Genomic DNA, 23404 nt, shown 5'->3' with positions numbered 1-23404 from the left:
GGGAGATGCCCAGTGACCCCCACCAGGAGTGCTGGGTAGAATCCCGCTCCAGAGAGAAGGGATCCTCAGGCAGAGGATGAGCATTACCTTCAGTAGACTGTAGAACAATGCCTGCTTTCATCTGCCACCATGCAAGTGAAGACCCAAGTACTGTCATTAGAAGTTGTCCCCAGCATCCCATAAAAGTTGTCCAACCCACACTGAGCCACATGCTGCTCTCTCACAGCTCTGCTATTTAAAGCTTCCTGAGAGGGCTGGAAGGGCTTCCAGATGAATATGAAAGACAAAGTTCAGGTTTGGAAGGAGACCAAATAACACTGACACTGAAAAGCTTTGCATTCTGAACAGGAGACTTCTGCAGCTAATCCGGGAACCCAGCTGCCTCAGCCACTGCCAGATCACAACACAGCACACCACTTCCTACCCCTCCTTTCTCATGAACTTATGCCAACCACATATTCATTCACTGGGATACTTGCTTGGAGTTTTACAGTAAATGATGGGATAATTTTCCTTTCCCAAGCTGTTTAGCCAGACTGAAACACTGACAAGCTGTCTCTTGTTTACTTTCTGAGGGCAGTTTGCAGATAGAAGCAAGAATTAATGTAGGAACGGCTGGCTCTGTTTATGCCAGTAACTCACTCAAACATACACATCACACTTGGTGAGCATTGTTTCCTCCAGCTACATGGCACATGACATCCTCTCTCTTTGAGAATAAAAGCTACAAAAGCTGCCACATGCCAGGAACCTTTCACTGAACCACTGAATCTTGGACAGGCCTCAGGATACACATACACACACACACCTGATACGCACACCTGAAGTGCACATCAGCACTACTTCAAAACTGGGTTCATAAAAAAACGTGGACAACTGGCTACGCTGAAATACTTTCTAAAAGGAAGCAGATACCAAAGGGACCAACTCCAAGAAAGCCAGAACAAGACCTAGTAATTACCATGAACTATGAGGATTTTCCAAGGAATGTTCATGAGAGGGTGGCAATTTTTACAATGTCCCCAACAAGTGAAATGGCAAAACAGTAAAACTGAGCCACAGCTACAGAAAACTGTGCAAACCGGATTAACTGATGTGTCCAGAACCTAGGTTTTTATTTATGAGCTATTGTTGGACAGCTGGAACACCAGTAAGCAATAACATCAACAGGAGACAGCTGAGAACCTAATGATGTAAAAGGTTACACCTTCACCTCTGCATCAAATGTGGAGCATTTTCAGGGAATTACAACCCTGCAGCTTGCTTCCTACATGGTAAAACTACAGCCCTACATTATGTAGAAATGCTCATGAAGCTTGAAGTACCCACCCAGTAAATATTTTAATGACACAGGCTTGAATTTATTAACTCAGCTGACAACAGTGTAGTAATTGGAAAAAAGTTCTTCTCCTTGCTTGATGTCTCTCAGAGTGACAAGCACAACGCACCGCAGGAGGCTGTAAAAAAGGAAGAGCAAAAAATTAACGATTTTATTTCCCTTTTCTCTTTTTTTAACTCTCCATGGCGAGGAGCTAAAACAATGTCTCTGGATTACTTTGGGGAATAATATTGTCCTGGGTTCAACCGCTACAGTCATTTTTCTCCTTCCCAATAGCTAGCACAGTGTTTTGGCTTTAGTCTGAAAACAATGCTGATAACACACCAATGCTTTAGCTGCTGCTAAATAGCATTTACTCTGATTAAGGACTTTTCAGTCTCTCATGCTCTGGCAGTAAGGAGGGGCATGAGAAGCCAGGAGGAAGCAGAGCAGGATCCCTGACCCAAACTAGCATGTCATGCCCGGTATGTAAACTGGGAGCAGTTACATGGAAGGGCAGATCACTGCTCGGGTTGGGTTGGGTATCAGTCAGTGGGTGGTGAGCAATCATACTGTGCATTACTTGTGTTTATTGGTTTCTTTTCCTCTTTCAGTTTTATGTTCTCCCTCCTTATTATTTCCCTTATCATTATTCTTTATTATTAGTAATAGCAGTAGTATTTTTGTGTTATATTTTAGTAACTGGACCGTTCTTATCTCAATCTGTGGGATTTACATTCTTTCAATTTTCCTCCCCATCCCACCCAGGAATCGGGGAAAAAGAGGGAATGAGCAAGTAGCTACGTGGTGCTGAGTTGCCAGCTGGGCTTAAACCATGACATGTATGCATAACACAGGCCAGGGAGCCTGGAAAAACAACAATGAAATACAGATAGCAAGTAAAAGCAAAACAGTATCATTTCAAAAAATAAAACAAAAGTACACTCTCTGTGGGTATACAAATAACTTTTCAACTCACACAATTATTCAGAAATGAAAAGGATTAGTCAAGACAGAAAGACACAGACAGCAGCTACAGCAAGGCTGAAGAGCAGAAATCCTTCCTCTAGACACACCTACAGCTGCTAGTTGGCTAAGTCCACTCTCTGTAGTTCACTCTCTGAACACATCAGAGACCTGCTGTGACTGACAGTGATGAGCAAACCTCCACAAACCCTCAGCTCAAATCATTGGCTGGCACAGTTTTCTTGGAGAGATTTGCGAACCTACCCCTTCAACTTAAGTAAATGTCCATGCTCTAAAGCTGAGTATCTATCCCAGGAAGGAGATCACATTCTTCTGATGCTGAGGAATGTGAAAGTAAGGAACAGCACCAACCCACACAGCCCCCACCACTAAGAAATACAGTGTGAGGCCATTTTGGAACAAATCAAACAACAAAAAGGTAAATAAGTACTAGGGACTATTTTACAATATAGAAAAAGATTTAGAAACCAGATTACCTACGTTGTCAGTACTGTAAATACTAGCATCAAAACAAGCAATTGGAAGCAGATAGGATCTTCCATCTAGCAGCTGTACACTGGGAGAACTGATGACTGAAATACTGTATTTTCTTGGACAGATTCCAAGAAACAGAGCAAAATTTCCCCTTCCTGAAATGGTCCCGTAGCTTAGCTCTGCTCATGTGCTTTTCTACACTTCAAGTACAACATTCAGGCTTTCTGAAAGTTCAGTCTCACAGTTTTAATTTTATTATAATTTTTTATTTATCTGCAGATTACAAGTGTGTCTAACCTTGCCTCAACAAAGTCTAAGTTTAGTCAGAAAAACCAGTTTTCCAATATGCACCATACATTTCTCCAAGCAAATTTCAAGGATTTTAAAATAGCCCCAGAATTACATAGAAAGTCTAGATTATCCACTTTAAAATCCTTATACATCCTCTACATGCCATTTTTTTTTGTATTAAATTCATCACTAACATTACAACTTACTTTGTCACAGCTTCAAAGTTATTGACTACATTCCAGTACAGGACACTCAGACATACTATCTCTCTTTGTTGTCCACACTGCTCCTTGTACATATTAATCTGTTACTTTTCCCACATTTCCAAACAGAAATCTGAGAAAGGTTTCTAGATGCTTTAATTTCTCAAAGAGGTAGATTTTCAGGTCATAATGAGGACATTGTAATTGAGCAGTGTAACTACAAGTCACATGCCTTCATACTGTAGAGTATTTCACTTGTCTCAATACAAATTACTATTAAGAGGTATATTTGCAAATTAATCTGCCCATTTCTCATGTAAGCAGAAGACATGGAAAAAGGAGTGTAAGGAGCCTACCTCTCAACTACCTCAGAAGGGCTTTGATTGGTCAAGAGCTGCTAACTACGTTTGAAATTCATACTCAAAAACCTTGGCACTATGATACAAGCGAAATGTAACTAGTGCCTTATTGGATTCAGAAGAGTCACACTACAGTGTAAACACTGCCTGTAAAAACATGTCTCTGGAGCTATTCTGATCTCACTTGTAAAGATCTGGAAAAAGGAACAAAAAGAAATAGTCTCATAAATCACTTAAAATTAGTATACTGAAAGAGCTATGTCTTTTCATACAGGTGTGCACTTTTGTGTAACTCATCTTCACATGGAATAACATTATTCTTAAACAAAGTTTGTCTTTTTTATACATGCAGTACGCTTTGTATCATAAAAATCAATTTGCTCTTTGATTTATTGCTAACCTCTCTATGTCATGGCTGTAGACAATGTTTGGAAGATACTGTTTCAGTTCTACTGGAAAATACGCTGGCACATCAAACTCCTGATAACACACGTTGGCTGCTTTTTCTAGAAACAAGAAAAAAAAGAAAAAAAAGTCTCTGCGATATCAAGAAAATCTCAGGGTTAAAAGACGTGTAAAAACATCAAACAGACTGCTGCAAAAGCACCAGATGCTTCACCAAGCCTGAAAACAATGCCTCTGTTGGGAGCCACCTCACAGCTCTGAAGTCTGCTTTGAACTGACACAAGACATACAAAACCAACTATATGAGCTTTAATTCATCCTTACTGCATTTAGCAGGATTACCTGATTATCAACATGTGTATGAAGGGGCACAATTTTGCATAGCACCAGGGTAGCTCTCTGCATTGCTAAATGCTGTTAATATACGTTTGCTTTTATAGGTGAAAAAAAATCTTAAAAAAAAATATAATTCCTGGTGGCAGAAAATGTTATAAATAAAGTCAGGGATAAATATCACCATCTGTCCAGCAGGAAGAAGAGAATTTTTCTTACATGGACATTGGGCCTGGAAGAAACAGTTTGATGGGACAGCCTTTGTTTCCATACCAGTTTCCTAGCATGCCTGGTTTGCTACTCCAGCAACCCTTCTGGATGTTGCCCAGAGGCAGGGTATTTTTAGTGTAACGGAGGCTCTGAAAGCCACTTAGAAGCAGAAGGTATGCTAGCAGTTCAGTCTCCTGAATCACAACCATTCCCATGAGCTCTTTATTCCCCCAGACCTTTAAGACCAACACGTACAGCACGAGATAGAGTAAGTGAAGAGTTTTCTTCTTCATGCCCACTAGCTAGATCATACCAACAGTTCCTAGATTTTGCACATAAACATAAGGACATCTAAAAGAAGTTTTATAGTTCAAACTAAGCAGTGACAATCTTACCGTATATGTCAACTGTGCATATGTTAATTTGATCTGTAACTCTGTGTACTGCCTCAGCTCTACTGTCCTTTGCCAGATACCCTTTCCCACCATCTCACACTTTGGGATGTGTGCCTTTAATTCTACATACCAGGAAGGAGACTGGGGAAGTTGCTGAGAAAAGCACAAGGATATTTGAAGTGTTGCTGCACTGAAGGATTCTAACACCCAGCTGTCACAAAAGGTCTCAAGAACTTTTTATCCCATTGTTTATCTTGTTTTAAACAGCACTCCTGCCCCCCCAGATCAGCATCTGGTTCTCTGTATCACTTCCAAAATAATTTATATCCATAAACACAAACAGGAAAATTCTCCTGGCAACTCACCATGTGAGCAGTTGTTGACATACTGTCCCACTGCCAGTGGGTTCTGCAGGGCAGCTGTGAGCCAGCTCTCATCGCTCATTTGAAACGGGCCAAGCTGGTCTCTTCTGCAGCAAGACCTGTAATGACCAACAGCCTAAATAGGAATCCCTCCTTCACTTAAGGGTTACCTGTACTTCCTCCTGCAGAAATGGCCATGGTCACTAAGCAAAGCCACAGCTGTCCAAACCACCTGGGAGACAGGACAGCACTAGGGGTGTGTGTGTGTGCACAGATCAGCACCTCACTGATACTTTCAAAGTACATTTAAACCTCCCATGAGTGTGTGGTGTTTCTCAGACTCTGGTGGAAGAACCAATACAAAAGCATCATATGCAGTTCCAGAAACCAGCATCAAATGTTACAATTTCAGAAGTGTCAACACATCTCATCCACCACTAAAGATATGAAAGATCATTACAGTATCAACTTCAAACCAATTCCGAGAATTAAAATCTTGTATTAGTTAGGTATCACTATTCAAATTTAGGTATTATTTTAGACCATTTTGCTTGCTATTAATTTTGGGACTTTTTTTCATGTCATATTTGAACACAACTTGCTACAAATTATACTTCCAGGTAAGCTAAAACAGTCTAGGCTAGCTGGGTCAGGAGAATCCAGACTGGACATTAGGAAAGGGTTCCTCACTGAGAGGTGGTCTGTCACTGGAACAGGCTCCCCAGGGAAACAGTCACAACACCAATCCTGTCCCAGTTTAAGGAGTGTCTGGATGATGCTCTTGGTCATATGGTTTAGTTTTAGGCAGTCCTGCAAAGTGAATTGGACCCAATGGTCCTTACGGGTCCCTTCCAATGTGAGATAATGACGATTATCATTATTGGAAGCTACTGATCCCTTCCTAAATGCTGCTCACCTATAGACAGAGCCAGAGGTTACCAGTCACCTCTGTGGTATTAACAGGTGTACATAGAGGCCTCTTAGTTTGGGGTTTGTTGTTTTATTTTATACACTAAGCAGATTTGATTAACAGCTCAGAAGCATTTAAAAATCTTTATGCTATATCCTGCTCCTACTAAAACTATTTTCTTTATGGAGGTACATCAAAACACCTCTCACTCGCATTACAGATGAAGACACAAGGAGTACATAAAGGATCCCATCCAGCAGATCTTGCCCTTGTGCACACAGATGGATGATACTCAAATATAACTCAATTCAGGATACAAAAAAAGGGAACCGAGACTGTGAGTACCATTTGAAATCAGCTGTGTGGCATTGCCCCATTTCTTTGACTGCTTACCTGTACACTGATCTTGATAGTCCTTTATCATTCCCATCAATAAGGACACCATCTATGCACCTAAAAATAAAGGGATTGCCAAGGGACTGGAAAAGATGGGCTCATGCTTTCTGTATACTGTACCTGTTGCAAGACAGATATGGTTATTTTAGAAGAAAGTAAGTTAATTGTCAGAATGGGCTTATGGTTTCATGCAGTCCCATCCATACAGAAATTCCAAGGAGACAGAGGGGATAGAATTCCTCTCTTAATTAATAACATTAACACTTGTTAACCTACAAGCTTTCAGACCCATTTTGTGGGATGCTAAACCATGCCAGCCCTACATGAGCTGAGATATTCCAAAGAGAAAAGCCACTGAAGGAAATTGTGAAAAATGCCGTTGTCCAGAATCAATGTGAGAGGCAGATAAAGCATCATAGCCAACTGGTCTGCTTTGTAGAGGGAAAACATGAAGCAAAGCTTCTTTAGGAAAGTGCAGCTGAAGACATTAAACTGTACCGTTAACTGCTGTGTCAGGTGTCTTTAAGAAGCGCACACACAGACAGTGAAGAACTTGAAACACCTCCCTCCACCATCAGGATTGGGCAGTTTGTTTGAAACAGCAGAGGGAAATGCCAAACCAAGGACAAGTTATTTCAGCAGAGCATTTCTCAAGTTTATGGACAGAACTTAACCTGCCTTGGGTTCCAAGCAAAGAGAAGTGACCACAGACTAGCTTGCAAGTCTTACATCTCTCACACCCACTACATCTTCTACAACCCTCTGCAGAAACCCTTCACTGCTACCTCACAAGGAGCTAGGTGAAGGCCTCACCAGCAGGCTGCATTGGACGCCAAACAAGCAGGAGAGCACTGACCTGCTCTCTCCACAGGGTCTTTTCCCTAGCCAGCAACCCTGCAGCTTCCTTCATGCCCCTGAAGAAGGAAAGCATGGCAGCAGCTCATCCTGTGTTGCTACATGAGCTATTGCTGGGGACTCTCAATAAAACTACTCTCACATTTAGCATGTGCCTGAAATTTGAAGCAAGTTGAAAGGTGGCAGGCTCATTCCCTGTGATTGTCATTTGGTCATTAGTCGATTTACTGGTCAGTGGTAATGGCCAAACTCCTGCTTTGCCATGGCAAAAACATGCTCTGCTGCCCACTGCTTTGACTGGTCTTAACTGGCAATGCTGGTAGAAGCAAGGGACCACACACAAAAGATAATTCTATTGACAGATGAAAACAGAAACAAACCCAAAGCACTTCAGCAGAGCTGTCTTAGCTTGGCCATTCTGGCAGAATTACAATTTTTTTAATGTAACCAAAGACAGGTCCGAAAAATGAGGAGGAGGAACAGAAAAATGCCAATTTTCCAAATATATTTCATGGAAGGCAGTTCTGCTAAATATAGGTTTTACTTTCATTCTCCAATTTGCATTTCTGTGCTTTGAAAAAGTTTATAGTCATGTCTGCTGATCTGTGTGGGTATTTCAAAATCTCATTCTCAGATCTTTATTCAAAAGGAGCCCTCAAGAATTAACTGTATCATTCACCTACTTGAAACTGCTCCCCTGCATCTGTGTTTCAAGAATGTGGAACAACTTATCTAGCAGCTGAAAAATCAAACTTTGAGTACTGAAACTTGTTTGGGTTTTGGTTTTGTTTCTGTTCGGTCTTGGTTTTTTTAATAAGCAAAATTATCCCCCCTCTGTATTGCTTAGTTCATTTCCAACAGACCTCTAGTCAAAATACACAGGTATATTCTCATTCATTGTAACTTATGATTTTGTTAAGGGATGACACAAATTAAACCTGTGAAATAAAAACTAGTGCAGCACTTTGGCATTCTATAATTAGATGGTTAGATATCAGACCTAACTCAACCAGAAATAAGAATGCTGCATTACCAGGATACATAGATACAACCGTCCCCTTTGGTACAAAACCTTTGGTAACAAAGACTCCAGTTCCAGCAGACACCAGGGAACTTTGGTCCCTACTAACCATGAACCCTAGTGTATTAAACAGAACTTCCTCTGGACTAAACACATGTTGACTTAGATGGTTACATGAGTGTACTTTTGATAGCTTCTGTTCCACAGCCAGTAACTCCAGGTATTTATGTTTGATTTCTGGAAGAAAGGCCAAAATATGTGCTTGTCTACTGAAGTCATTTAGGAACAGAGCTTTGAATATCTTCAGTAGTGTTTCAAAGACATCTTCATCAGAGATAATCTTGTCTTGGGAGCTTTCGGGAACATATCTGAGGGTCCTGTAAGAGAAAAAATAAGAAAACAATTGTATGTTAAAGTTAAATTTATCCTAAATAAAATATAGAAGAGCAATTTCACAGCCACAGCTTATATGCACTGTTGGCTTAAACAAACAAAAACTCTAAAAAATATTCTTTCATGCCCAAACTACTACAAAATCATCATCTGTGTATTTGCAGCAAGACAAGCAGGTTAAACCACGCTATTAATGACAGGCATACCAAACCCAAAATATATGTGTTTACCTAAGTTTACGTAGGGCTCATTACACTTCAAATGAGGTGAGGACAAACATTATGTTGACTAGGGAGACTGATTTATGATATATATAACAATGGTGCAGTCAACTTCAATCACTATTTTCACGTTTAAAAAGAGAACACACACACAAAACAAACCAAAAAACCCGATCTACCTAGGCTTAACACTGAAGACCACTTCAAAGTATCCCAGTATTGAGTTTTAATCAAAAACACATAAAAAAGTCCTTACACAAAACACACCCACACAACCCCCAAACAAAACCTATCTACCTAGATTTAACATTAAATACCACTTCGAAGTATGCCAGTGTTAAGGGTTTTAGGCCAGTGCAGTGGCACACATGGAGGAACCAGTTGCAGAACCCCCTGTGAAAGACACCAGGCTGTGCCTCAGCGCATGCTGCAAGCATGGTCCCAACCACAAGAGCTCCTCGACCCCTGAGGAAATCTCTCACCCTGCTCCAGGAGCTACTCCAGGCCGAAATACCCTGCGGGAAACCCCCCAGCAGCGCCTGTCGCCACCTCCCGCCGCCGGAAGGCAGGAAGGACAGCGGGGCACACCTCCCCGCTACCCTGCAGCGCCCAGGACGTTCTCCTCCGCCTCACCTGCGCTTGCGGCGGAGGTTGAGGGCCAGCCAAGGCACGAAGCGGTACTTGTAGGAGTCCCACCGCCGCCGCAGCCCTCGCAGCATGGCAGCAGACGAGCGACATCCTCTCCCTCACCTCATGGCCGCCATGCCCACCGCCCTCCTTCCAGCCGCGCCCGCGCGAGCGGCCCAACCAATCACCGCGCCGGATGGGCGGTGCCCTCTGTGCGTACGGAGCCGCCATTGGTCGGTTAGGTCTAGGGTGGGCCGGAGGGGTGCGATGACGGGGTTATTAATTAGGCGTTTAAAAGGGGGTTGAGTTAGAGCAGGGCGAAGGAATTCCTCAGGAAGAGGGAGGTAGGGCACTGGCACAGAAGAGGGGCCTGGCGGTGATACATTGCAAACTGAAATAATTGAAGGAGATAAAGGGTAAACGGCGTAGCCGCTGCCTCATAAGGCTTCCCTGCCATCTGCTGGGCTTCCTTGGTAACAACAGGGAAGAAAAGTCAGAATTCCCAACTTCCACATTCCTGCAGCTGCGTGTCATAGGTGAAACAACGTGCACATTTGCCACCGTATGCGCACAGTATGGTTCTTAAAAAGCCTTTCACATTCGTGATTCAGCTCAGCAAGGAACGCTAAGCAATGGGAGAAACTTTAGGAAGGGAGGTACAGTATCCAAGGAGGTGGAAGGCAGGTCACAGCAGCCACACCTCCAAGTTTTGCACTCAGATGGTTCATCCTGACACCCCAACACACTCTGAAAGTAGTCGTTACCTTTCAACAACAGCTTGTGAAGTTGAGACACTATCAGACTTCATCTTGTGACTGCCACGTGGAACACTGAATGTAATGTTACCCCCACCAGAAAAACCAGCGTGGGCCTAGCTTACTGCTTGCCTTCAGAAGAACTGAACATGCCCTTTGCAAATGAAGACGCTTGCTTCTATAAGTAGGTGTCTTTGACATTTACTGCCGACTGCTGGGACAGTGATCTCTGCCATTCCTTGTTCCTAAAAAGGAGACTGCAACACTGCAATTACCACACAGTAAGGATTCAGTTCTGTAGTAAATCAAATAAAGGAAGTCACACTAGGCTCAATTTATATTTAATCCTCGTTATACATTTTCCTTCTTGATATTTCCATTGGCACATTTTTCTGAATTTAAAAATCAGGTATTAGAAGATTTCTGTTGCCAATTTTTGCTGGTGAATTGACACATTAATTTCTATTTGGAGAGAGGCACATGAATAAGTGAGACTGCAAAAAGAGTGATGATAGAAGCATAGAATGGTTTGGGTTGAAAGGACATTAAAGCTCATCCAGTTTCACACCCTCTGCCCTGGGCAGGGACATCTTCCACTAGATCAGGTTGCTCTGAGCCCCATCCACCCTGGCCTTGAACAGTTGAACTTTTCTGGGTGCTTTTCTGGGCACCCTGTGACAGCTCCTTAGCACCCTCACAGGAAAGGATTTCTTGTCACTACTTGTAAGAAGCACCTCTCCAGATTTCTTGTAGACCCGTTTAGGCACTGGAAGCTGCTCTAATGTCTCTCCAGGGTCTTCTCTTCTCCAGGCTGAACAAGCCCACCCCTCTCAGCCTGTCCCCATAGAGGAGGTGCTCCAGCCCCCTGAGCATCTTCACTGCCTCCTTTGGACTTGCTCCAACAGGTCCATGTCCCTCTAGTGTTGCAGCCCCCAGAGCTGGAAGCAATACTGCAGGTGGGGTCTCATGAGATGTAGAATTTAGTCCTCACAAAAAAGGCTACAAAACACTGGATTTTCCACTATTAAAAAAAATGGATTAGTTTTAAAAATTACCCCCCTCCCAAAAAAAGAAAAAACAAACAACACAAAACCAACTGAAAAACAACATAAGACAAGCAACTGAAACAAGCTCTAGCTTTGCAGTATGTATTCAGACAGTCTGAATAAGGAAATGCTTACGTTTGCTACTTAAATCACAAGAAAAAGAATCATTTCACCGAAAACATGACATAGGAGATTGACTTCCCACCTCAATGGCTCCAGAACTGATCTAACCAGACCAGCTCACCTGACTTGGTAATTTAACAGCTACATTTGCAGCAATGCAAAATTTAGGCATTTAATGTTTTATCTAAGGAATAAAAGCAAGCGAGGTTCATAGCTACAGTGTTTCATAAGAGAAATTAATCAGTGTTAAAAAAATTAGTGCTTGTTCCCACAATTTATTCAAGCATTATTTGGTAAAACTGAGATATATATCAGCCAATAATAATTAATAATTTAATGTTAGATTTAATATTAGATTTAATGTTAGATTTAATATTAATGCAAATTAATATTAGAAACTGTGTATGAAAATTGTGTTTAAACAGTGAAGTGTACCAGAAATATTATTCACATCAGTAAACTGAATGTGTTTACAATAAGCAAAGGACAAGATTTGTTCAAAAGCTTTTATTTACTATAAAGACAGAGACCACCAAAATACATACAAATTATACTATATAAAATTGGTTCAATGGGGTAAAAATTTTTAATTAAAATATCTTGATATATTTAAAATAACAAAGGATACAATGAAGCCAAATTTCTTAACCCAGAGATCTCTGTAAAATTTGCTTGCACAGTAAGGTGCTAATAGAAGTTAGCCCTTAAGCCCTGGAAGTCTTAGGAATCAGTCACATAGCAAATATAGTTTCATTGTGAAAGTGAACTTTGGTAGAAGAAACTCTATAGGACACCTGAGGTAGTAGAAACTGGAATAAACAGCAGTAGACGTTATTTACAACTTAAGTACCAAATAACATTAAGAACACGAAAAAATAATTACACGATACAATTTTCAGTCCAGCTTTGATCCAAAGAAAATAAGAATATTATATCACATCTGCATTTTAAAAACACCACAATTACCAGCAAGCCAAGGGAAATGCAAACAAACTCAAACAAATGCAATTGGACACCAAGAGGCAGTTTGAGTTTGAAATGTGGTAGGCATGGTGATCTACAAAGTAATACTGATTAGCTGAGGTTCATCAGTTTATACAGTTTACGTTTCTGTCAGAAACAGTATTAATCTGACAACTGATTTTCCAGTACATGAATTGGCAAGAGTGCATCCTTTAAAGCTTGCACATAAGAAAGACTTGGAAACAATCTTACTAGAATGAGAAATTCTAAAGTGGTCAAAAAAAACAAAAAAGTCAAGTACAAAACAGAGCTACCAAACTTCACATTTCAATATTATCTTTTTAACTCTTCGAAGTCCACCAATCTTCCAAAACAAAGGAATGTAAAATTTCCAAAAGAAACACATTCACAACTAATGACACCGCTTTTTCTTTATTAGTATGAGCACTATCATTTCTGTAAACTTATCTTAAAGATGTTTTACTTCCAATTTGTGTTGTACATTTTTAAGGTACTATAGCTTATTTAGTTTGTCCTGAGTCTTTAAAATAACCAATTCTATTTCAGTCCAACAATCCAACTGGCTTCTGAAGAGTTAGAAGACAAACAGTATTTTTCTCCAAAAGGATTAAACACAATCAGTATTTGATTTAAAAAGATCCCCTTTAATAAAAGCAAAAGAAAAGCTGCCATTTTCCTTCAGAATTACATGCATCAGAATCTAAAAGCCTGCCTTTAAAATAATTTTAAAAACTTTTTAAAAAAAACACCTGCTAAAACCCACAAGTTTTGCACTAGAGGTGAAGCTTTACTTCACATTTTATTTTGCTTTTCAAGTCCAAGTTTGTTTTTTGTTAAAATAAATACCTTCTTGTGGTAATATTTTTAACATTTTCAAATTAAATTATCGCTAATGGCTACAGTAAATAGATGATGTACGCCGGAAGGAAAACAGCAGGTAAAACTTATTATCAGTAGAGAATGTGACCTCAGCTTTGTTACACAAAGAATGAGATTTGCTCATAGTTTGCACCTGCTCCCACTGAAGTACAGGACAAAGCCTCCCATAAACTTTAAGGGGAGCTGTGTTTAGAGCCTTTGACATGAAACTTCTCTACATGATTTGCCAGAAGAAGCTGCTATGTAAAAAGGCTCAGCAACTTTTAGCATGATTCAGACTAAACTGTTTATTTAAATAACCTTTACTATCAGAGCCTTCAACACTACCTTGTTGAAGGTGGTATTTTATTTTATCCCAGATTTCCAGCAAATCTGTTTTTAAAACTCTCGTGTCACAATGATGTTCCATGACACAGCTTGCATCTTTTTCTAAAGACTACTTTAAAATATCCCCTTTATCTCAAAGTTAAAAATACAATGAAAACAAACTAATTTCAAAAGAAATTACATGGCCAGCAGTAAATGCACAGTGAACCACAACTGTCTGATCGTACTTGAAGGAAGGCAAAATATTTTTCTTTTTAAAGTATCCACCAATGTTTGGATTTGTTACTCAGAGAACTTTGTATAATTGAAAGGAACAAATACAGAACTTCCTTTTAACCAGTTCTGAAAACTGATTAATTGCAGAACCCTCTGCTTACATCTACATGATGTAAAATAGAACAGTGATTGCTATATTAAAGTATATCTCGAGCCCCTCAGCTACTAATATTGCTGAAAAAGTGCTCCAAATAAAATAAAAATCACTTATCTGCTAAATAATCATGCAGATTTAAGGAAAAATGCTTTTGTGTTCACAAAAAGCCAGATATTTGAGAAAGGCACAGTTTACAAATCTCTGCACAAGTTGTGAAACATTGCATACTGAGCTTAGGTAAAGATCTCGATTTGTCAATCACATACTTAGACAGGGTACTCCACTGGCCTTAAGTCCTTGATGTATCTATTATTAAGGCCAGCAGAGTAATACAATTTGCTGTGCTTAACTGCACTGTGAGACAGTTATTGTATATACAGTAGCATCTTCAGTATATCAGCCTTGTACATAAGTAGCTACCATGTAGTACGGAAGACTGGGTGTTTCAGCAGCTCCCTTGATGGGGGTCTGTCCTGAGGTTGAAGTTCTAAACACCGAAGAGTCACATCTTTCAAGCCAGGAGACAGATGTGTAGGGATTGATGGAGCCGTAGTTGCACTAGCAATCTGAACAAAGGGAAAATAACTTTTTAGAAGTCACTCAAGCACCCTCTCCTACACCCAAAACGTTCCACAAGCTTATAATTTTCAGATGACAAGTTGTATTTATGAGCTTTTCTCCACTTAGCATATTTTCTACTGCCATCTGAAGATCATCACTGCTTTAATAAAAAAAAAGCAAGTATTAATATTGATTTTGTATTAACAGCTCCAATATAAAGAAAAGCTATTGGAACAACCCCTACTAGCATACTTCTGTGTAATTCATATTGCTGTTTATTAAATTAGTCAGCATCTTTTGTAACATATTGGTAGCAACAAAATACCTCACCTTAAATATCAGAGCAAGATGATTGGAGTGTTTCTCTGCATTCCAGGGAGGTTTAGCACATGCCATTTCTATAACAACACAGCCAACACTCCATACATCACAGCTCCTACCATACTGCTGGCCTCTCAGAACCTGAACAGACAGACAGAACAAAGCTCAGAGCTTAACTCTGTAAGTTATTTACATGTAAACCCCCCTGATATCATCAGCTAAGTGCACTCTGACTGACATTTCAGGTTGACACAGTGATCAGTGCTGTAAATATTATAAGATTTATACATCTGTAGAGAGCTACCAAATAAAATGCATGAGCAAGGGAAAAACTTTTGACCAAATGGTCATTAGGGCTTTAGTGACAATACTTTGACAGAGATCTTGTAGCAAACTAATTAAACCAACTTTGACAGCAAGAAAGAAATGTCATTACTTCCATGTTGGAATCATTCTTTGTAACAAGTGCATTTAACATATATTTGAAGCATTTACAGCAATTTTCTGCTATTTGGCTGTATGAATTAGCTCAAAGAGTTTAAATGAAGTTTTTGAAGTAACTTCCAAAACTGGTTTCTTACCTCTGGTGCCATAAATGCAATAGTTCCCAACAACTGTCCCTGAAACTCTCCAGCACCAGTTCCTTTGGATGCCAACCTGGCTGCAGCTCCAAAATCAGCAATTCTTAATCTATGACCTGTGCTGTCAATTAGCAAATTGGCACCTGTCAACAGTATAATAAAAATATTGCTAGTTGGCTTTCTGTTAAAGGCAAAAGGATGAACAGACACTTTTCCACCCTCTGCTTCAAAACTATGCACCAGTTGATGTTCTCCACCCCCAGTATCAAGAAAATCTAAAAATCAAGGACAAAGTCTAATGTCAGTTTTCTGTTATGCCTGAATGATACTACACACATCTTGAGGCTGTCAGAGATTTGGAGAAGCAGTAAAACTTTCAAAGTAGGGCAAACACAGGATTTTGGAGCAATGCCTGGAGATGGAATAACAGAAGAAAATGGTGACCGAAAACCCTGAAGGTTTTCATTGTCTGCAGCTGCCTGTGAAAAAAAAAACTCATTTCATCCTTAAGCAACTTTGGGTTGTCTTGAAGAGAATTAGAGAGTGAATTAAAAGTTTTCCTATTTCAAGAACAAATATTAAAAGACAAATATTTACCACAGCTACATTGCTACTTATCTGGGTATCTCACCAGTTCATGGACAGTTACTAACATTAAAGGGAAAAGTTTAGTAGGACTGGTATTTCCCAGTCAAGTTCACATTTTGTCCAAACACAATACGACTGTACTTATGTTCAATTAGGATGATGAAAACTCATCACAGTATTCCTATACATTGGAAACCTGACCCCTTTATCTTGGTTTGTGCACAGATTTTACTGTTATTTCAGTGTAAACATTTATGTTAAACTAGCAATCTTCAAAGCTACATGGCAACTTCATATTTTATTTGAACCAATTCAGAAAACCAGTTTTTCTGTATCAGCACAAGTAGCAAATATCCCCAAGCATGGTATGAACATTCTGATTAATTTCAGTAATTAAAGATTCTTAAGAATGAGCAGAGAACACAAGAAAATAGCACTCCTAAGATGATATTTGAAAGAAGCAATAATTCTCAATCCAAAACAGATGCTGCTTTCCGATATCCCTTTTAAAAGACATTCCAGGTTGCTGCTTTCTGAATATACCATTTGAAAAGACATTACAGGTAATTCTTACCTTTAACATCTCTATGGATTATCTGGTTCTCATGGAGATAAGAAAGGCCACGTAGCAGTTGTTCTGTGTAATTAATAATAACTGATTCTTTGAAGGCTCCATATTTACTTAACAAATGAGCAACTGAGCCCCCTAGAAGATACAAAAGAAACCCCCCAAAAACATTTTATCATCACTTACGTTTTTTATTAGTAGAAGGCAGCACTGCTTCCTGATATTGGAACTTAGTATTGTTATCCCTAATTTATATTTCCTCCCCCAACACATAAAAAAGTTTCATAGGCAGAAAGTAATATCCTTAGTTACTTAATTACTTTCTACCTGGAACTGTACACATCAAAGACACATATTTATCCATATTTTGCATTAATATTTAAGCAGCAGCTTCCCCTGGGGCAACATATAAGTGACTCCAGCAAGCACTCCCTCTGAGGATCTTAATTTACTTCTGTTACTGTCCAAGTACTAAAATACAGAAGCAAGTAGAAAAGCAAGAAAAAGTATTGTCTTCTTCTTCCCCCTCTTCCCCCCAGTTGGCATATAAATCCTCAAGATTTTTTATTTCCATTGTGCCTCTCAAAGTATTCTAATAGAAGTTAGGCTTGAATGCGGTATTTTATTATCTAAATATTATGTCAGGAAAATTATACTCAAAAAAAACCCCCACCCTTAGTTCTAAGAAAGTATTTTCTGCACTACTTGTAATAACAAATATTTGGGCTTTGCTTGTTAGCACTTAGGTATTGCTAAGTGGTTTCTGCCAGAGAATGCAAGTTAAGGTGCAATGCTTTCTTTTGTAATAAATAATAGCATATATGACACCAAATACAGTCTTGGCAAACTGGACATATAACCTCATCACAAAATTAATAAAGCTCCTTCTTTAAAAAGAAAGAAAGGATATAGACTTTCTTGTCCCTGCTTCTAGAACCATGAAAAGATTTTACTATTTGATACTAAATGACTACTTGAGATCTGAACATGCTTTTCCTGAAGTGTCCTGCTTACTACTTATTATTAAATTATAAATTCACTTTAAGTTCTTAAATGTCTTTGGCTTGTTACCTCACACGATTTTTATGAAAACACTTGGGACAAAGACAAGTGATAGGTATTCCAAACTTTATAGTAAAAAATGCATCAAAAATGCAACAGTTTAGAATCACAGAATCAGCCAGGCTGGAAGAGACCTTTAGATCATCAAATCCAACCATTTGGAGAGAGACCTTTATATCACCAAATCCAACCACTAAACCATGTCACTAAAGGCCTTGTCTACATGGCTTTTGAACACTTCCAGGGACAGTGATTCCACCATGGCCGTGGGCAGCCTGTTCAAATGCAAAGTTTCTAATTCTCCATTTGAACTCAGAAACTGAGGAAAAAGTAAAACTTTTGTTCAGGGATTCCTAGTGCTTTAACTATCACAGATTAGGTATGGAAAACTCCAAATCAAAAAAAGGGTGCACCAGTGAGATTGTTGCTATGACCACTTAAGCTGTTCTGTAAGTAGACTTTTATACTGGTTACCAAGAGCAATGAAGATATGAATTTGCAAATTGAAGTGATGCAAAATGCAGCATGAAATTACATAGTTCTAGACTCAACTAGTATCTTAATTTTCTTTGCCACAGTTGTTATTTACCTGCCATCCATTCAATAAAGAGGTTATAGTTGCTCTTCTCACAGGTAGCACCCAACATTCGGATGATGTTAGGATGGTTCAGATGACTCATCATTCTTATTTCTTCTCTCAGTGCTTCAACTACCTCTTCTTGCTCGGATGATGTGTTCCTGACATATGTCACCTGTTTTGAAATACAGGTATTCAGACTTACCTTACATAATTTACCAGTCCTGTAACCCCCCCCTTCATTACAGTAACAAGAATGAATGGCTTTCTGTCCCTTTTCACTCTCTGTAAAAACCAAGTATTCTTTTATCTCAAGCTTTTTCAGCTGAATGTATCTGTATGTGAGACAGTCACAGAAAATTAAGAGTGATCTTCTGGGAAAATATTAACAAAATTATCTACAAGAATGGAGTGAGGAAATTTCCCTCTTCACTCTCCTCTGTATCAACTAGGAAAAAAAATTCCAGATGTTGAAGGAAGAAAGATAAGGATCAAAATGTGATTATGACATTATTTGTCAGAATTTTATGATTTTAATGCCATATTAGCTGTTTCATAATTAAATCTTTTATCCCAGAAATTCAGTGGGGGTGTGATGGTGGTGAGGAAAACAGATCAGAAGTCATGTAATGGAACTGGAGCCAATCCCAGCTCTGATCTGTATTAAATCTGAAATAATAATACACTGCAGAGAATGCCCTGTGGGCATCAGAATCAACTTTGTATCTCCAGAAGCCCAACAACTACATGGACAGTCCTACTCTTTCACAGGCAAGAGATGGAATAGCTGACTGCAGATATTCTTTCCTTGACTAAATATCTTTAAATTGCTGAATTTCCTAACTGTAAGTTTCTTATCAATTCTAGACTGAAATGTTAGGACTAAGATTCTCTCTGTGTTGGCATCACTGATTTAGACCTAGGGCACCTTAAGTTTCAAAGATTTACTCACACCTAAAACCTTCAAGAATCTTGAGTGAAGAATGTGCATCTGACCCTTCACAGTCACAATTCTGTGTTTATTCATTTAAGTATTAAAAACAGTTGCCCTAAAGTTTGCTGTTAGATCAGCAGAAAAAAAACATTAAACTGCATTTCCTCTGCTGAAACTATTTTCAGGAAAAAACATACAAACAAACAAAAAGCAACTTGACAAGTAAGGGGAAACTACTTTTAATAGCTACCTTGCATATATGGAGTTTATTTGGAATCAGGAAATCTGGGCTGTGTTCCTAACTCTGTCACTCATTTATGGACTTAATAAAAATAAAAATGCATTTGAAGAATGATGAAAAAAGTGTGCATGTAAAAAAGTACAGCGGTTTTTGTCTGCTTTCAGTTTAAGAAGTAAAAACCTGGAAGCGTTACATTAATATGCACGTAAAGACTTTGTTATGAGAGAAAACAGCAGGAGCATAGGAAGCAAGGAATACAAGAAGTCTGTGAGAGCAGAGAGCTTTTATATTTAATCAAAAGAAATACTGAAAAAAAACAAGCACAATATATTCAAGAAGGTGGAGTATTTGAAATATTTACCTGTTTTACAGCCATTAATGTCCCTGTTCCTACGTCTTGAGCTTGGTAACAGGAAGAGAAAGCTCCAAGACCAATCTGCTGACCTTTAAGCCATTCTGCATCTTCTCTGTAATGGTGCTTTGCTTTGGTATGTCCAGGCAGGGTTTCTGGTGTCTGCAAATTAAATTTGAAATCAATTTACCAGCAGGCACCTAATGTAGACACCTAAAATGTAGACATCTTGGAAAGCTGAGAAATATCCAAGCTCCTATGCCTCTCCCCTACAGTTCTGTGTTCTGCGGGTTATATACTTTTAGCTGAGATCGGAACACCAGTGTATTCTGTAGTCCACATACTTCTACTGTATGCAAGAACAGACCTGCCTCTATGTTACTATCTGAAGAAGAAAGGCAAGATTTAATGACACAACTGGGAGCAAGACTTCTTTTTCATTCCTGATCTCACATCTAGTTAAGGTTTTCATTAGCCCCTATAGTAAGCAGAAGCAAAATAATGTTGTTTTACTTACTTCCCCCATTTTATGCTTCACATGTTGTTAAATCATTCAAAGGATCACAAATAAAATACTTCTTTTTATTTCTTAGGCTTTTGTGCATTTACAAACAAGTACGGTTTTTTTCTGACTCCTAAAGGATCTTGCATCTTCTCTCTCAAGATGCACTGACAACAAAATCTCTTCCAACTCTACCTTTTCTTTCAGAAACTTGTTTGCTTTTGTACAATTGCCTTCAAGGTAGATTAGCATTAAGATTTGCACAGTTCTGCTTAAAAACTTTGCTCTCATTTTCTGATTCCCCAATTTCTACAGTTCCTTTTCTGCCTTTTGAAAGGCTGTTATATGACAAAAGCATATATATATGTTTCTCTTTCAAATAACCTCTCTAAACTTGTTAATATCATGGAAGAATTCTGTCAGCACCCTCAACTGGCAACATGTTTATATCTTAACTCTTGGGAGAAGGTACTGAGCACCTTCGTGTTTTGTGTAACTTCAGAAATATAACAGCCCTATTTTATAAATACAGTGAATCTCGATAATGACTTATGCTAAATTCCCATGTGTATACTTACATCCTGCTGAATGATTATGATATCTTCACCATTTTCGACCTGTAGTTGAGGGATTACTGGCAGAGCATCTTGAGACGCTGACATTGCCATAGCAATAGCTAAAGCTTCCTCCTCTTCAGCTTCCATCTTTTCTTTGCATTTCTGATTATGACTTACATCATCTTTGTAAGTGTCGTCATTTTCTGCCCGCTCAGGAGAAAGAACTGCAACTTCAGACTTGAATGTAACTGTGCCATCACTTGTTGGCATGGAGGCCTCAAGCAAGTCCTCAATACTGGAATTGAGCTCTGCATTAACATCCAAACGACATTTTTCATCTACTGGTGTAAACACCGTCTCTTCACTTGGTATAACTGCGCTGCTACTACTACTATTGCCATCACATTGTGAAATATCATTCAGATCAAGTGTCATACTCTTTTTTAAGTTTTCTCCCTGCTTGTTCACATCACCAGGAGTGGGCCGTGATGGCTTTGGCCTGTGTATGTGACTGGATGGCAATGGCCTGGCTTGGGTAAAAACTGGAGAGAGCTTCTCTGACTCTTTGTTTTCACAATAGCTTCTTTGAAACTGGAGAGAAAGTTTCCGCTGTGTTTGAGGAGAAGGTGAGGGGATTTTGCAGGGAACAAATCCTGGAGTTCTGAGTTTAGAGACATCTGTTACAGTGCCAGCTGGTACAGATGGGTTTGAAGGAGACAAATGTGCTGGGAACAGTGACTGGGGATGACTGGATGAGGGAGAGGAGTTCACACACTGACTAGAGGTTTTTCCTTTTGTTTGAATGGCTGGCTTTGGTTGCTCAGTGGTTGCTGACGAAACAGGAAGTCCCACAGCAAGGCCAGCCAGCATCTCAGAAACATCCTCTGGACTTGAGCTCATTTTTTTATCGCTTAACCCTTTCCCACTTTTCCCTGATAACTGGACAGTATTGTTAGGAGTATTACTTTCTGTGGCTTCTGGAGAGTTATCTGGTACAGGTGGCTGCAAAAAGTCTTCATGTTGGCATTCCCCAGAGTGCATGTCTTCCATGCCTAGCTGGATGGCTTCTGCAATTTCCATTTCATCTGCTATTGCCATCAGACGTCGGCGCATCCTTGCATAATGAGTGGAACTTGTCACACTCAACATTTCTAACAGCTTTACAAAAACATGGGGCACTCTTGCCACCATTCTTGCTGCACTCAAAAATACTCTCCGTGATAGTTTACCAACCATTGAGTGGGAATTGTCAATTGACTGCAAGGTGAAAGTTAAGAGGGAGAGAAGTTTCTTATACCTAAAAAAAGAAAAGAGGTGTTTTATAAACCGATATGCTTGAGTTGATTAGTGCCAAGAAAGCCATTTCAAGAGAACTTATTTAGCTATTTAGCAGAAAGGAGACTTATTGCTACACCGGTGCTTCAAAACTGATTCACAGGTCAGAAGTTTTTAAAAAAGGCAACCATATACTCTCTACAGTATGGACACTTTTGCATATAAACATATACTATTTGTTTACAGGACTTGGAACAGCTATTTTTTTTTAAGAAGTCACTAACAACACATTCAGCTACAAAGAGTAATATCACATAGTGTAAGCAAGTACCTGTCTACTATGGTATCAGCCTGCAGAACATCTCCACAGACAATGTGGGGATAAAATTCACCAGGAAATTCCAACAGAAGTCTGTCTATTAGACAGAGTCGCCCCAATAGCGCTTGCCAGTTGCTAGATTCAGTTTGGGTTCCAAGAATACAAGTTAAGACATAATCAACACCACCAATACCAATGGATCCTATAAAATAAAGTTGGTAAATTAAGGATTAGATATGTTCAGAATCAAATATCTTAGTTAAATAAATATCAGAACTGTACTGTACGGAAATACACATTATGTGCCCAAATTATTCCCCTCCCAAACTGCAGAAATACTGTCCTCTTTGTCATGCTGATACTGAATAAATCCTGTATTAAATTTAAAACACTTCAGTATATTTGCTTATAATTATAGTTCATTTATATATGAAAAGCTATTATTACCAGATTTAAGTATTTCTCTCCCAACTGCCAGCTCGCCTGCTTGGCCTTTACACATCTCCAGTAGTGTTGAGACTGAAAGTTGACTTGTTCGGCTATAAGAAATTAAAATAAAAGTACTCTCTTAGTAGAAGCTTTCAGAGAAAATACAGTCTAATAATTATATTGCAAAAATCATTACCTTAGAATTGTGTGTAGAAAAGAATTTCACATCACTTTATTCCTAATAATTTCTAAAATCCCCCATCTGTAACCTACCAATAGTTGTAGGATTT

At 39.2% G+C, this 23404-nt stretch overlaps 2 protein-coding genes across 3 annotated transcripts in view; both read right to left on the bottom strand.

Moving 5' to 3' along the window:
- Nucleotides 1-1337: 1337 nt before the first annotated feature.
- Nucleotides 1338-9904, bottom strand: SETD9 (SET domain containing 9). The gene is given in 7 exon segments (XM_005151942.3): nt 1338-1457; nt 4033-4138; nt 5341-5456; nt 6641-6734; nt 6737-6763; nt 8532-8896; nt 9767-9904. Coding segments are annotated over 7 exon segments (882 nt in total). The 5' UTR covers nt 9853-9904; the 3' UTR covers nt 1338-1369.
- A 2272-nt stretch (nt 9905-12176) lies between these two features.
- The window catches only part of MAP3K1 (mitogen-activated protein kinase kinase kinase 1), a 57404-nt gene continuing 46176 nt past the window's right edge, over nt 12177-23404 (bottom strand). For both annotated transcript variants that reach the window (XM_005151943.3, XM_034072793.1), the window contains exons 12-20: nt 23133-23224; nt 22698-22887; nt 21113-22388; nt 20042-20194; nt 18518-18680; nt 16873-17004; nt 15711-15853; nt 15139-15270; nt 12177-14813 (exon numbers count right to left, since the gene is read on the bottom strand). In XM_005151943.3, the coding sequence (XP_005152000.2) occupies nt 14664-14813; nt 15139-15270; nt 15711-15853; nt 16873-17004; nt 18518-18680; nt 20042-20194; nt 21113-22388; nt 22698-22887; nt 23133-23224 (2431 nt within the window). In that variant the 3' untranslated portion in view covers nt 12177-14663. The remainder of the gene's footprint in view (nt 14814-15138; nt 15271-15710; nt 15854-16872; nt 17005-18517; nt 18681-20041; nt 20195-21112; nt 22389-22697; nt 22888-23132; nt 23225-23404) is intronic.

Source organism: Melopsittacus undulatus, chromosome Z (assembly GCF_012275295.1).
Source record: "Melopsittacus undulatus isolate bMelUnd1 chromosome Z, bMelUnd1.mat.Z, whole genome shotgun sequence".
In the NCBI taxonomy this organism is placed as follows: Eukaryota; Metazoa; Chordata; class Aves; order Psittaciformes; family Psittaculidae; genus Melopsittacus; species Melopsittacus undulatus.
This window is presented reverse-complemented; position numbering and strand designations above follow the sequence as displayed.